This window comes from Habropoda laboriosa, unplaced genomic scaffold (assembly GCF_001263275.1).
Source record: "Habropoda laboriosa isolate 0110345459 unplaced genomic scaffold, ASM126327v1 scaffold81, whole genome shotgun sequence".
NCBI classification, from domain to species: domain Eukaryota; kingdom Metazoa; phylum Arthropoda; class Insecta; order Hymenoptera; family Apidae; genus Habropoda; species Habropoda laboriosa.
This window is the reverse complement of record NW_017100194.1, coordinates 435,108-449,990: the sequence shown is the minus strand read 5'-3', so window position 1 is coordinate 449,990 and position 14,883 is coordinate 435,108. Positions and strand designations below refer to the sequence as shown.

The 14,883-nt window shown below is 29.7% G+C and overlaps 2 protein-coding genes across 2 annotated transcripts; one reads left to right on the top strand and one right to left on the bottom strand.

The window, feature by feature from the left end:
- The first annotated feature begins 4,859 nt into the window (after positions 1–4,859).
- LOC108570235 (peptidyl-prolyl cis-trans isomerase G-like) lies at positions 4,860–6,945 on the top strand. Its single transcript, XM_017932053.1, has 4 exons — positions 4,860–4,939; positions 5,261–5,692; positions 5,783–6,349; positions 6,440–6,945. Exons 2-4 carry the CDS (start codon positions 5,284–5,286, stop codon positions 6,943–6,945), a joined length of 1,482 nt encoding a protein of 493 aa, XP_017787542.1. The 5' UTR covers positions 4,860–4,939; positions 5,261–5,283.
- A 2,431-nt stretch (positions 6,946–9,376) lies between these two features.
- On the bottom strand, positions 9,377–14,312 carry LOC108570271 (protein lin-54 homolog). Its single transcript, XM_017932108.1, is given in 11 exon segments — positions 9,377–9,560; positions 9,632–9,828; positions 9,907–10,150; positions 10,401–10,606; positions 10,732–10,971; positions 11,061–11,198; positions 11,291–11,407; positions 11,480–11,959; positions 12,042–12,362; positions 12,426–12,822; positions 14,095–14,312. Coding segments are annotated over 10 exon segments (2,514 nt in total). The 5' UTR covers positions 12,813–12,822; positions 14,095–14,312.
- Positions 14,313–14,883: the final 571 nt, after the last annotated feature.

Below are 14,883 nucleotides of genomic sequence, written 5' to 3'. Positions count from 1 at the left end.
CGCTAAACCCTTTCAATAATTAGTTATTAACAATTATAGCAGGTGATGTCGGGAACGATACCGCATACCGTCAAGCACCTTTCCGGTTTATCAATAATTTTACAGCTTTCTACTAAATTCTCGTGCAAATAACTATACGCATCTCAAAGGCAACTCCCTTAGCTCCATTCTCATATACTTTTTATTAATACATTCGGTTTAGTTTAAGAGTTATTAAATATTGTTTGGGAGCGTCTCCTATTCATCGTACTCGTGTACCGTCAACTGTTATAAACAATTGCTAATATCTAATAAAGCACATCAGTTACGGCTACAAAAATTATTGGAGAATATAAACAAAAGTCCATTCTACATTCTCCATGCTTAAAAGTGCATAATTAATCACGCATTTCTATTGAATTAACGAAAATATGTTAGGCTTTAATACGCAGGTAAATACAAGTGTAACACATTTACGGATTTTCAATAATTTCATAGCTTTCTAATAAATTCCCATGCAACTAAATGTATGCGTTTCAAAGGTAACTCCTTTAGCTATATTCTCATATAAATTTTATTAACATATTCCGTCTAGTTTAAGACTTATTAAACATTCTTTGGGAGAGTATTACACCCGTCGCATTCAATTGTAACAGATTTTGGTTATTTCAATAGAAATGCGTGATTAATTATGCACTTTTAAGCATGGTGAATGTAGAACGGACTTTTATCTATATTCTGCAATTTGTTTGGTAGCCGTAAGTGGTGTGGTTTATTAGATATTAGCAATTGTTTGTAACAGTTCCCTATACTCGAGTACGATGAATAGGGGACACTCCCATATAATATTTCATAACTCCTAAACTAAACTGAATCTGTTTATAAAATTATATACGAATGTAGCTGAAGGAATTGTCTTTCAGACGCGTGTAGTTAGTTGCATGAGAACTTTGCAGAAAGCTGGGGTTGCCGATCCCTGGAATAGACTAATCATCCAAAGCTGATAAACTGTGACGATTAGTTCTAAAATTGTCTACTAGCTGGCAGCATCATCCAATAGTCCTTGTGCTGACATCTGTGGTTACAATATAGTACCTCTGGTAAAAAATTAAACGTAAATGTTAACTTAGATAAGGACAGGCTAATGCGTGACTAATTATACACTTTAAAGCATGTAGAATGTAGAATTAACGTTTATCTATGTTCTGCAATTTTCCTGGCAGCCGTAAGTGGTGTGGGTTATTAGATATTAGCAATTGTTTGTAACAGTTCTCTATACTCCAGTACGATGAATAGGAGACACTCCCATATAATATTTCATAAGTCCTAAACTAAACTGAATCTGTTTATAAAATTATATAAGAATGTAGCTGAAGGAATTGTCTTTCAGACGCGTGTAGTTAGTTGCATGAGAACTTTGCAGAAAGCTGGGGTTGCCGATCCCTGAAATAGACTAATCATCCAAGGCTGATAAACTGTGACGATTAGTTCTAAAATTGTCTACTAGCTGGCAGCATCATCCAATAGTCCTAATGCTGACATCTGTGGTTACAATATTGTACCTCTGGTAAAAAATTAAACGTAAATGTTAACTTAGATAAGGACAGGCTAATGCGTGACTAATTATACACTTTAAAGCTTGTAGAATGTAGAATGAACGTTTATCTATGTTCTGCAATTTTCCTGGCAGCCGTAAGTGGTGTGGGTTATTAGATATTAGCAAATGTTTGTAACAGTTCTCTATACTCGAGTACGATGAATAGGGGACACTCCCATATAATATTTCATAAGTCCTAAACTAAACTGAATCTGTTTATAAAATTATATAAGAATGTAGCTGAAGGAATTGTCTTTCAGACGCGTGTAGTTAGTTGCATGAGAACTTTGCAGAAAGCTGGGGTTGCCGATCCCTGAAATAGACTAATCATCCAAGGCTGATAAACTGTGACGATTAGTTCTAAAATTGTCTACTAGCTGGCAGCATCATCCAATAGTCCTAGTACTGACATCTGTGGTTACAATATTTTTTTTAAAAGTGCATAATTAATCACGCATTTCTATTGAAATAACCAAAATCTGTTACAATTGAATGCGACGGGTGTAATACTCTCCCAAAGAATGTTTAATAAGTCTTAAACTAGACGGAATATGTTAATAAAATTTATATGAGAATATAGCTAAAGGAGTTACCTTTGAAACGCATACATTTAGTTGCATGGGAATTTATTAGAAAGCTATGAAATTATTGAAAATCCGTAAATGTGTTACACTTGTATTTACCTGCGTATTAAAGCCTAACATATTTTCGTTAATTCAATAGAAATGCGTGATTAATTATGCACTTTTAAGCATGGAGAATGTAGAATGGACTTTTGTTTATATTCTGCAATAATTTTTGTAGCCGTAACTGATGTGCTTTATTAGATATTAGCAATTGTTTATAACAGTTGACGGTACACGAGTACGATGAATAGGGACGCTCCCAAATAATATTTAATAACTCCTAAACTAAACGGAATATGTTCATAAAAGTTACACGAGAATGTAGCGAAAGGAGTTGCCTTTCAGATACGTATAGTTACTAGTTTAAGATTTATTGAACATTCTTTGGAAGAGTATTACACCCGTCGCATTCAATCGTAACACATTCTGGTTATTTCAATAGAAATGCGTGATTAATTATGCACTTTTAATCATGAAGAATGTAGAATGGACTTTTGTTTATATTCTCCAATAATTTTTGTAGCCGTAAGTGATGTGGTTTACTAGATATTAGCAATTGTTTATAACATTCCACTTGACGCGAGTACGATGAATAGGGACGCTCCCAAATAATATTGAATAACTCCTAAAGTAAACGGAATATGTTCATAAAAGTTATATGAGAATGTAGCTAAAGGAGTTGCCTTTCAGATACGTATAGTTATTTGTACGAGAATTTAGTAGAAAGCTATAAAATTATTGAAAAACCGGAACGATACTTGACGGTATGCGGTACCGTTCCTGACATCACCTGCTAAAATTGTTAATAACTAATTATTTAAAGGTTCTAGAGCATTAAAATCTATATGAGAAAGTTACTAAAGGTCCACACTTTATTCTTCAATACAAAAAGTTCACAAATTCTTCGTAGATAATGAGTTATTAAACATTCTTTGGAAGAGTATTACACCCGTCGCATTCAATCGTAATACATTCTGGTTATTTCAATAGAAATGCGTGATTAATTATGCACTTTTAAGCATGGAGAATGTAGAGTGGACTTTTATCTGTATTCTCCAATAATTTTTGTAGCCGTTAGTGGTGTAGTTTATTAAATATTAGTAATTGTTTATAAGATTCGACTTGACTCGAGTACGATGAATAGGAACGCTCCCAAATAATATTGAATAACTCCTAAACTAAACGGAATATGTTAATAAAAGTTATATGAGAATGTAGCCAAAGGAGTTACCTTTCAGCTGCATATCGTTAATTGCATGGGAATTCATTAGAAAGCTATGAAATTATTGAAAAAGCGTAAACGTATATAAACGTAAACAGCATCATTCCCGACATCCCGTGCTAAAATTGTTAATAACTAATTATTGAAAGGGTTTAGCGCACTAAAAACTATATGAGAAAACAGCTAAAGGTCCACACTACATTCTTTAATCCTAAAAGTTCACAAAATCATCCTAATTAATGAGTTATTAATGATTTTTCCCTGACCGACTTGATACAGCGCGAGGGAGATGGCGCATGGCGGCCAGCGGACCAATAGGAAACGTTTTCTCTCTGTCCTTGTCGCACACTAGTGCTTTCCTTCTCTAATACCTCTGTTCACATTCTGTGACCCGCGTAACAAGTCGTCAGTTCGTGGATCCAAACACGAGATGGCGTTACTCTTGATCTGTAAAATTTTCCATCCTTGTCTAACCCTATATCTCTCCTTGTCTAACACGCGTTAGTTTTTCTATCCTTGCCTACCGTTATTCCTTTCCTTGTCTAACACGCGGTAGTTTTGTTATCCTTGTCTAACACTATTCCTTTCCTTGTCTAACACGCGATAGTATTTCTATCCTTGTCTAGCCTTATTCCTTTCCTGGTCTTACCGATGGATCATCGAGAAAATCGTGAGAAATGCAATATTATCTGGTTAGATGGTTTTTAAAGTAGACATTCTTTGAATTTTTCTCTTTTAATAATTATTATTGTAATTTAGAACATAATTGCATGTAGTGAGCAGTTTAGAATTGATACTTATAAGCAATTTTTAATTGCTTTAACATTACTAATAATGTAGGTAGTAAAATAGAGTTTCTGGCTTAGTTTCAAGAATAATTCTTGTTAAATAACATTTTAGATAGTAATTTATAATTATTAGAAATATTAAATAAATTTGTTACATGATTTAACTTAATAAATCAGCTTAATTTATTAATTGCGTATTGAACAATTACATTAAAAATTGTTTGTGACTTTTATTGATGATTTAAATGTCAGTGTTCATTTTGTATAAATTAGGAATTCAACTTTCAGAGTACCATAGGAATCAAGGAAAGAATTTCAACATCAGGAATGACGAAGAAATGCAATTATTTATCAAAAAATCTATTATTTATTGTAAGATAACTGTACAAAATGTATTTTACAAAAGGTTACAATATACCAGTATTACTTTATAGCATTCATTTCTTCCTTACATACACCCATTTAATTTTACGAAACACCCAGTTTTTAAATATTATTCCATTACAAAATTGAATAAACTATAAACTAGTGTTGAGAATGTAGACTAAATACAAAGTAAGAATAATTCCTTTTTCAAAACGTACAAGACTTTAATTTAAATATATTCGATCTCCCGAATGATTTGCACAGTAAAGGACAATCGATCTGAGCAATCACTTATGTGTTCTCACGTGTAGTAAAGTGAGGTTATTTAACGTGCAGTTAATAGTTCCCAATATTGTTTACAGTAAGTTTAAACCTTTAATTATCTATGTTCAATTTACTTTAATAATTTATAACTCCTACGTTAATGTGTTTATAATTTAAATTAAAAATATGTTAAAATTAATATTGTATAGTTAAAAACAACAAATTAATAAATTCCAACCTTTTTTTAATACAAATCTTTTGTAAATGTGAAGGTTAGAAAGCAAAAATAACTTTTGTTTGCAAACAACATTTATTAAATTTGTACCAACTTTAATAACTCGAAGTTTATGTACAATCTGTTCCTATAACAATATAATATTTTACTGTACAACTGCAATACCTTGTAATTTATTTTAAGGGATCTACCAACACGTTTAAAGCATGACTCGATATGCAAGAGCTTCGGGTTCAAAGGCTTCAAATGAAAGAATACCTAGTGAAGCTACACCATGGCATCTAATGAAACAACAATTAGTAGAAAATTTATCTAAAGGACAAGAACCCCCAAGAAAAACTAAATCTGCAAAAGAATTACTAGAAGACAAGCAAAATATATCTTCTAACACTGTTGAAAGTGTTCATAATGATTGGGCAGAATTTGAAAATAGTTCTAAGAAGAAAAATAATTCCAAGACAGATGAAACCAATGAAAAGAAAAAAAAACAATATAATGAGGAGCAGAAAAATCAAAATACATCTTTGAAAAGACATATCAATGATGTTGATAATTCTGTAACAGAAGTAAAAAGCAAAAAACATAAGAAGGATAGAAATCTTTCTGAGGACATAAGTAATATTAAAGATGAAGAACATACAGAAATAAAAAGCAAAAAACATAAGAAGCATGGAAATCTTTCTGAGAACATAAGTAATATTAAAGATGAAGAACATCAAAGTAATAAAAAAATTAATGAATCTGATGCAAATGAAACAAAGAATAAATATAGTGATTCACAAATTGATAGAAACAAAAATAATACATTACGTGATATGTCTGAGTCACAGAATGAGAGAGGTATCCTTTCCAAACGTCAAAAACGTAATATGAAGAAAAAGAACAAATTCTTCAATGAAAATGCTTCTAATGCATCAGAACATAACAATGAGATTAATATACAAAATACTGAAAATAGTGGTGAAAATGCTGAAAGTAAAGGGAATAATGAAACATCAAGAAGCTTTAATAAAAACTTTGCAAATAAGTCAAACAATTTTAGGAATATACCAAATAAATTTGGAATAAAAAACTTTGACACTCAAAAGAAGAAGAGAAAACCTCCTAAAATTCGAGATGATAAAGAACACAAAAGAAGAAAACCAGATTTAGGTCTTATAAAGATGAAAATTAATGGTGTAGAAGTAGAAGTTGTAAAGTTTGATGGTTTTCCAGTTAAAAAGGAAGATGCAGATAGACTGAGTGACTTGAAACAAAAAATGATTATGAAAGGTAGGTAGTGCATAATAACTTTTCGTTTTATTTTATAATAAATTTTATATTTTTTTAAATTTTCATTACATATTTTATTCATTTTTATAGGTATCCCAACAATGGAGATAAATGCAGCAATGAAGCTAGAAAGGAGAAAAGCAGAAAAAGCATTAGTAAGAATTAGAAAATGTGTCTGTTTCCACTGTCGTAAATCAGGACACAATTTGTCCGATTGTCCGGAGCTTGGACAAGAACAAGCCGGTACTGGAATCTGCTTTAAATGTGGATCAACGGAACACACGTACTTCGATTGTAAAGTTGCTAAACCAACAGAATTCAGATATGCAACTTGTTTTATTTGTCGTGAACAAGGACATATTTCTAAACAATGCCCTGATAATCCTAAAGGAGTCTATCCTCAAGGGGGTTGTTGTAAAATTTGTGGTGATGTTACACACTTGAAAAAAGATTGTCCAGATTTGATTAAAGAAAAAGAGGAAAATGCTGTTACACTAAATACAATTGCAAGTGGTAATATAGAATCCTTAGAAGAAAACACAAAGAACATAGATAGAAAAGATAATAAAAAAATAAAGAAAGTAGTGACATTTTAATAAAGGTTTATATTGTAGACAATTGTACTTTCATATAATGCAAAACTTTTTCTTGTATATATTTTTATGAACTAATAATTTGCAATGTAAACATAAGATTTATTGAAAGGTACATGTGTTTGACATGTATATACATATACATTTTTTTCGTACATATATTTTAATGTTATTTAAACCACCATCATAAAAAATCTGATATCAGACAGAACATAATACCTTCATAATTTATATATTGCCTATTTACATTACACTCGAATTTACAAATCAGTTAAAACTTTTTACACATTAGTTATACAATGTAATCATGAAATGAATTACTTGTTTAAATAAATTTTCCTAAATTAAAGGAATAAATTATTTATTAAACTCTGTGATATCAGATTTTTTCCTATGTACAGAAGACAAATTATAAAGGTGTATTTAGATATACGAGTATTATCTGTACATAGTAGCAGTTTCTTATACATATACATCAGTATCTCTTGCAAAATTTGTAATATTAATTTAAAATTTATATTTTCATATTTGACTTGTTATGTAAATGACGTGTAACAAGTAAAAACATATGATTAATTTTCACTATTACAATTTTCTTTAAACATCTAAGAAGATGTTTCAAAATTATATATTCAATTCACACAATTTCCACCTCATTATTATACTATGGATCAGTAATCTGTACAATTTGTATACTTAAAATAAACATTGTCCTTTGAAGTACGAATTTTATGAATATATAATATATATTTATATTTGTACCTATATTACATTTGTCCTTACACTGTTCTATGTATAATATATAAACTCTCTATACTTTATATTAATTTCCTACATAAAAGTTATACTTTTATCACCTCTAATGGCAGACAGATAGTGTTACTACTGCAGTGATGATTAATTCAGTGCATGATGAAAAGTATTTATCCATCTGTGCCTATCAAACTGGTACATTAAACAATTATATTCTTAATATCTTCATTCACTGCAATGCCATTCACTGTACCACGAATTATTTAAACAATTCTTGTATATGTATCATTCAGAGTACATAATCATAATCAAATTAAATGTATGGGTGCATTGCAACGTGTAACAAAAAACTTTGTCTATTTTAGAGTTGAGAGAAGTTATTCGATATTATATATCGTTATAGAATTAATAAGAAAATGGACGAAACATATTTGCATAAAGAATCTAATATTTTCATTTCAAACTTTTAATTGTTCTTCTTGACAAGTACGTTTAGATATACAAAAATAACACCATGAAAAAAAAAACCATTTCCCAACATTCTTTAAAAAAAAAAACCCATTAATATCAGATGAGAAACTAAATAACAATAAAGAAAAAATCATAAAAATGTAATGTCATTCACAAATGACTTAAGTAAACACTCGTTTTTATGAATAACTCAAATTTCTCAAATATTTTTAATAATAACAACGTTTATGAATAATTTTATCGTCTTCAAAAATGTAGGGTCTCTTTTTCACGTACCTTATTGAAGCTAAAATATACACACTGAAATATCAATTTATGAAATAAAGGAAATCATTTCTACAAATTAAGATAAATATGTTAAATCGACATGCAATATGAAAGTTTGAAATGATATAATTCCATTGCAAAATGAAACGAAACGTATTGAAATTTGCGTTCATCATTCATATTGCCTACCGATAAAAAAAAGGTTCTCGACATTCTGTAAAACTCCACCATTACCGTTACTTTATGAATACATGCATTCCTTTTGATAAAAATATCTGAATATTCATATAATAAAAAGTAATTAGAAATTCAAATTAGGTAAAGAATGTAGATCAGAAATACATTTACTGCACACAAACTATTTGATAAATATGTCAAATTATAGCTGTTTACTACTTTAGCCTCTTATCCTGATTTTGAGTAAATTCTTAATTTTTAAAATATGATCGACAAATATATAAACACTTTTTATGTCTTGTACACTTGTGTTACAAATTTTGATGTCATATTGCATTCAACCGTGCTATTTCTAAACTTCTCTTTACATCATTGGTATGTTATGCAATAAAATAACAGCTTTTAAATTAAAATTAAATCTATCAAATTTTCAATAAAGTAAAAAAATTAAATAATACACTGTTTTTACTACACTTAACTGTACATTGCTTTCTGATACTTTTGAAAGTACGTATGTGCAATTTGTATTCGAAAAAAAGCTTTTTATCTTTTAACAATGAGAAAAAAAAAAAGAAAACGGTTGAATGTATTATGTTCTAATATTTTTACCATCATCTTTGGTATGTAACACTTTATCTTCTATTTGTTATGACCAATTATTAGATTAAGAGGTACCGATAACCAACGTTTCCAGTTTTGTGACTTCAGAATACGTCCGCAAAGTTCGAAAACTTTCAACATTAAACTTTTTCCCAGAATGTACCTGCTAGGTAGCTTCGGCTTTATGTGCTGATTCTATGATTTCCTTGAGACAACGACCGAACTCTTCAATTATAAGTCTTTGTGATGTTTCGTCATCAAACATGTTACGTTCTGCTTCGTCAGCTTGTGCCATTAAACATTGACATGTTATTTCTACTACCTTATCAGTCAAGAAGTTAAATGGTTGCCTGTAAAATAAATATGAATTAGAAATATGTAACGTTTTACACTTCGTTCCACTTTTCAGTATTTAACACACCTTGCACCAGTATTTGATGCTGCAGGAGGCCTAAAAGCCATTTCCGATACCTGCAGTTTCGCTTTATTTAATGTAAGTTGTGCTGTTCTTACTTCAGCTGCTTCTGCTAGGTCTTTTAAAGATTTTTTCTCCAAATTTGGTTCTTCTACATTACGACATCCTATGCATTTACAATTAGCAGAACAAGGAATCTTGGCCTAAAAAAGCACATTATGTTCTAGGAAGAAAGTTTTATCATATTTAAAAATGTATGCATGTAAGGTCATTTATAATACCTCATAACATTCACAGTAATTCTTTAAACATCCACTTCGTTTACAATTGCAACCTTTGTTATGTCTACGTACATCATCGCCAGTTTCACGACCTTTGCCAATTTTTGGACGAAAAGCATTTGGATTACGCTCTAAACAAGACTTGATAGCACGTTGTCTCTCTTCTTCATTTCCAAGATTATTAGAACAATTATTGCAATTACACATGTGGCAAAATTCTCCATTCGCAAAACAATCACAATATCTGTAATGATACATATTTACAATTTATTAAAACATATTTAAAATATTAACTTCATAATTAAATATTTCTTACATCACAAGACAATTTCTTAATTGAAGATAGAAACTTTCATTGTGGACTGTTATTTTTCAATGGATATAATAAAAAAATGAAGAGCAACGTGTGATGTTCATTTTTTAAAAGTAGAATCACAGTAATAATATGTATAAAAATGTAATGATTTAGTGCATTTAGTATACATTATGCTTACAACTTAAGACATTGTGATTTAGTGCAGTTACACGGTTTCCTTGGCCTGATACCATTTGGCTCCACACTGGTATATGATCTTTGAGAACTTTTAGTTTCTATAACAGATCCCACACATAAATTTCCTGTTGAACTCTGTAAATTTTGTGAATTACCTAATAAACTGGGTGTTGCCTGTTGAGGTTTTAATTTTGCATCATCCGCCGGCTGTAGAAAACAAATATTGTTATAAAAATATGTTGTTACAATTTAAAATTTTAATATTATTAACCAACGTATTTCTTTTATTCTGTTTGTACTTTTCTTTAAATTAATTAAGTTATATACTAAACCTGTTGCTGAATATATTGAGCTGGTAAAACTACAATGTTTCCCACGTTTGAATTAGTTGAAAGAACAGCCTGTCCAGATGCTAATTGACTCAATGCAGATGCTGGAATAGCAACTGCGTTTTTCGATTGATTTCCTACTGTTGCAGTTGCAGGAATTAGTAACCTTTGACCACTTCCTGTTAATGTAGCTTTAGGTGCAACTGTTCTTAATGATTGATTACTAGTATTTAGTGGAACTACCTGTGTTTTATTTGAATAAAAGTATATTGCATACAATAAAACTAATAGTGTTTTCTTAAATGAATGCATGATTTATTATCATTACAAACCTTGACAATCTGTTGTTGACCTCCTATTTTCTGACCTACTCCAACAGTTTGTAAAGTTGTTTGTGACTTTGTTTTTCCCACAGTGACAACATTTGTAGTACCTGATGATGGAGTACTAACTAATCTCACATATTGCACCTTGAAAAATGATACAATTAAAATTCTTATGCTGCAAATATTATTGCAATAAAATATCACAATATCTTTATGTTTAAAAAAACATATATTACTTGTCTTCCAGGCATTTGTATCTGATGTACTTGATTGGATCCTGTAACAATATTTTGATTAGCTGGTATTCTGATAACTTGTCCACTTCCAAGAACAGTGCCAGGTTTTAATGAACTCTATAAAAATATTTATATGATTAGTATAAAACTATTTAATACATTAAAATTACTTTATATTTTATGACCAACCTGTCTTATAATGACTTTTTGTGGGCTTGGTTGTACAGATGATTTATTGGAAGAGGAAAATGTTGATTGCTGATTTGAAATTGTTGTAGTTTTAACTTGTGTATTTACTGTTGGAGCTGAAAATAATAAACATAATTATTTTAAATAAATTATTATATTTTAATTATTCATTAATTGGAAGAATTTTTTTTATTCTTCCTTAATATAAAAAATGAGAAAAATACTTACTTTTTTTTTAATACTCACTTGTTTTTGCGGTGATGAGGGTAAAATATGTTGAACTTTGTTAGTAGAAAGTAATCCCATTTGTTGTGCTTGTGCCAATGTTATAGTTTTTGTTGGGCTTGTAACATCCTGACTTGATGCACTATTATTTAAAAATTTTATTGCTTGTGTTTGTTGATTTTCATTTTGAGAACTAGTTATAAGAACTTGTCCTGATTGTGCTTGATTTCCAGCTAATATCATTTTTGTATATACCTAAAAAATATTTATGTAGTATATATGATTTAGTTTTAAACATAATAAATTTAACAAAACAATATATTATTAAACATCTTACATTTCGATTTTGAGGAGTACTCTGTGCAGTTCGTTTTATAGCTGATTGAGCTGTTTTTGCATTCTGGACATTTCCTAATGTGATATTCCCTGAATGGCTTGTTGCCATTACTGGCTTACTAGGTTGTGCTGATCTTAATTGAACTATGTTACCATCAGCAGATTTTGCTGTTATGAGAGTCTGTGCTAATGACTGTAATTGACCAGCTGATGCCGTTGATGGATGTGAAATTTTTAAAATTTGGCTAGTGCCTTGACCACCAGCAGGAGATACTATCATAATAGACTGACTTTGTGTTACTTGACCAACATTTGGTTTTACCTATCAATAAAAAATAATATTATAACTGTCAAAATATTTAATCATTATATGTATATTTTATACCTGTACAGTGGATGCAGGAAGCCTTTGTAATGTTGGTTTTGTTTGAAACACAATATTTTGATTATTCTGATTTGCTGTTGTATAGATAATATGTTCCTCTTGAGCTTGTTCAGAAACTTCAGTCATTTCCACATCAGGTACAATTGTTTCAGTCTCAATATTACGTTCAATTATTATATGCTCTTCCTCAGTTGTCATAACTTCTTCAGCATTCATACATTCCAATTCTGCCTGAATATTTGCAAATGCTTCAAAGTCATTGGATGAATATTGTTCATTATTATGCGATAGACTCAGTGCACTTAAGTCTCCATCACCAAGTGTACGTGAATCAAGAGCTAATGGTTCAACCAAAGCTCTAGCATTTTGCCCTTTATTTACAGACATGTTTACGTCCCTATTCAAAATGTTACTTATTGTAGAAACTCATACACATTTAAAATTTAAGTAGCTATACATATAGTGTGTTTCATTTAATTTCTGATAATGTTATTTAACATTTTATATTAACATTTATATATTTAATACATAAAGTTAAATTGCACAAACTTATAATAACATACATAAAATAATTGTCTGCTTTTTTTCTAAATTTGATTCTATTTTGCTCTATGTAAACATTCTTTTATCATGGAATAGTTATGAATAAAACAACCATTTGCACATGTAATACACATTTTCTTAAAAGAAATGATTTCTTAAAATCATCATTTTTATAAAAATCATAAGTATATAAATAAAACTTAGAAATTAATTACATAACTAAGTACGAAAACATACGATACAAAGATTTATAAGTATAATATCACATACAATTATAAAATACTAAATTATAAACTTCAAACTGTTTTAGCAACATTTAATATCTTATCATCATATACACTTATTTCTATATAAAACAAGTTTATCTATGTTAAAAAAGTTTTCCAGATGTCTATATCTTCCATCATAAACATGTATTTCATGCATATGCAGGTTAGAAATTCACAGAATGTAAATCGTTTTTGTCATAAAGCTTCAAACGTTGTTAGACTATGCACAAAAGAAAATATCATAAACCAACCGAAAAATGTAAAACGATTTACGAAATGACGTGAAAACGAAACGAATCAGCGAGAATTTAAAAATTCAAAAATTCAAATCTTTAGGAAGTAGATATGCCTTTCCTAGATACGAAGAACAATAGGATTGCCTACGCGTGCACCCAACAATGTAAAGACCGGATATAATTCGAATTTTCGAAAATTCGAACAATAAAATTTGAATAATGAAGAAAAATTCGAAGGATAGTCCACTTAGGAACATTAGCGCCATTTATTACTGGAACGCGCCATTTTCCACGAACTGAATTTCTACAAGTATTTTAATAACATTTACAATTATACAACAAATCGACATTGATACAAAGAGAAAAAATGAACGCTTAAAATTCTAAATGATAGTAAAAAATAAACTTTTCCCTAATATTCACTTTATAATCGTACAAAATTCAACTTAACCTATAACATATCAGTTCATATCAGGTACGTACAGTGCTGGGTGGGGGCGTGCCACGAAGCTTATTTTAATTGTAACAAAATATTCAAAAAAGTTTCTTATATGTTCTTCAAGTACTTAAATTTCACTCAAACTATTTCATAAATAAATTAATTCTTTTTGTAATACATACCTGGGTGTTCCCTCAATACCTCGAATTTGTTCAAAATCACGCGCCCACCATTGCTGTCCCACAGTGCACTACGCACCGCTGTGTACAAACAGACCCAAAGGTCGTTCGGTATTAAAATCTCAAAGTGAAATGAGAATGACAAGTTCACTGTTACTATAAAGTTAATTTTTTCCAATACGTAATTCGTCAAGAATGAATGTTTTTTTTTATCAGTCAAATATTACACCAAAACTAAGCAATATTTTCGCGCACTTTGCAAATTTCGATTTCGCCATTTTTGCCCTTCCGCGGCTAAAAACACGTCAGCCCTTTAGCGCCCTCTTAGGCCAATAAAAAAGCAAGTGTTCCAAAAACTCGAATGTTTTAAATGTAAGATATTTGGTTAAAAGTTCCATATTGCTATAACTATATTCCTTTATTAGCAGATTTTTAAAGATTTTACCTTTAGAATAAAAAAGATGAAATTGTTTTTTATTTATATAATAATGTAGATAGTAGTACTCATAATAGCAAATAAATTATATACTTAAAAAATACTCAAACATTCTTGTATCGATAGGAAAATGTTAATTAGATAGTTAACGTTGTTCTAAATAATTAATGATATTAGAAACTGTTCTTTATGACAAATAGCTTTTTGTAACAAAAATATATGCAAATATCAAATATGAATTGTGTATGCTATTTTTACATAACTATCGAAGTAAACTAAGTTGTAATATTATGTTCCTTTAAAAATAATTCTATATTTATAATTGTATTTTCATTTTCACAATTTACACATGTTTT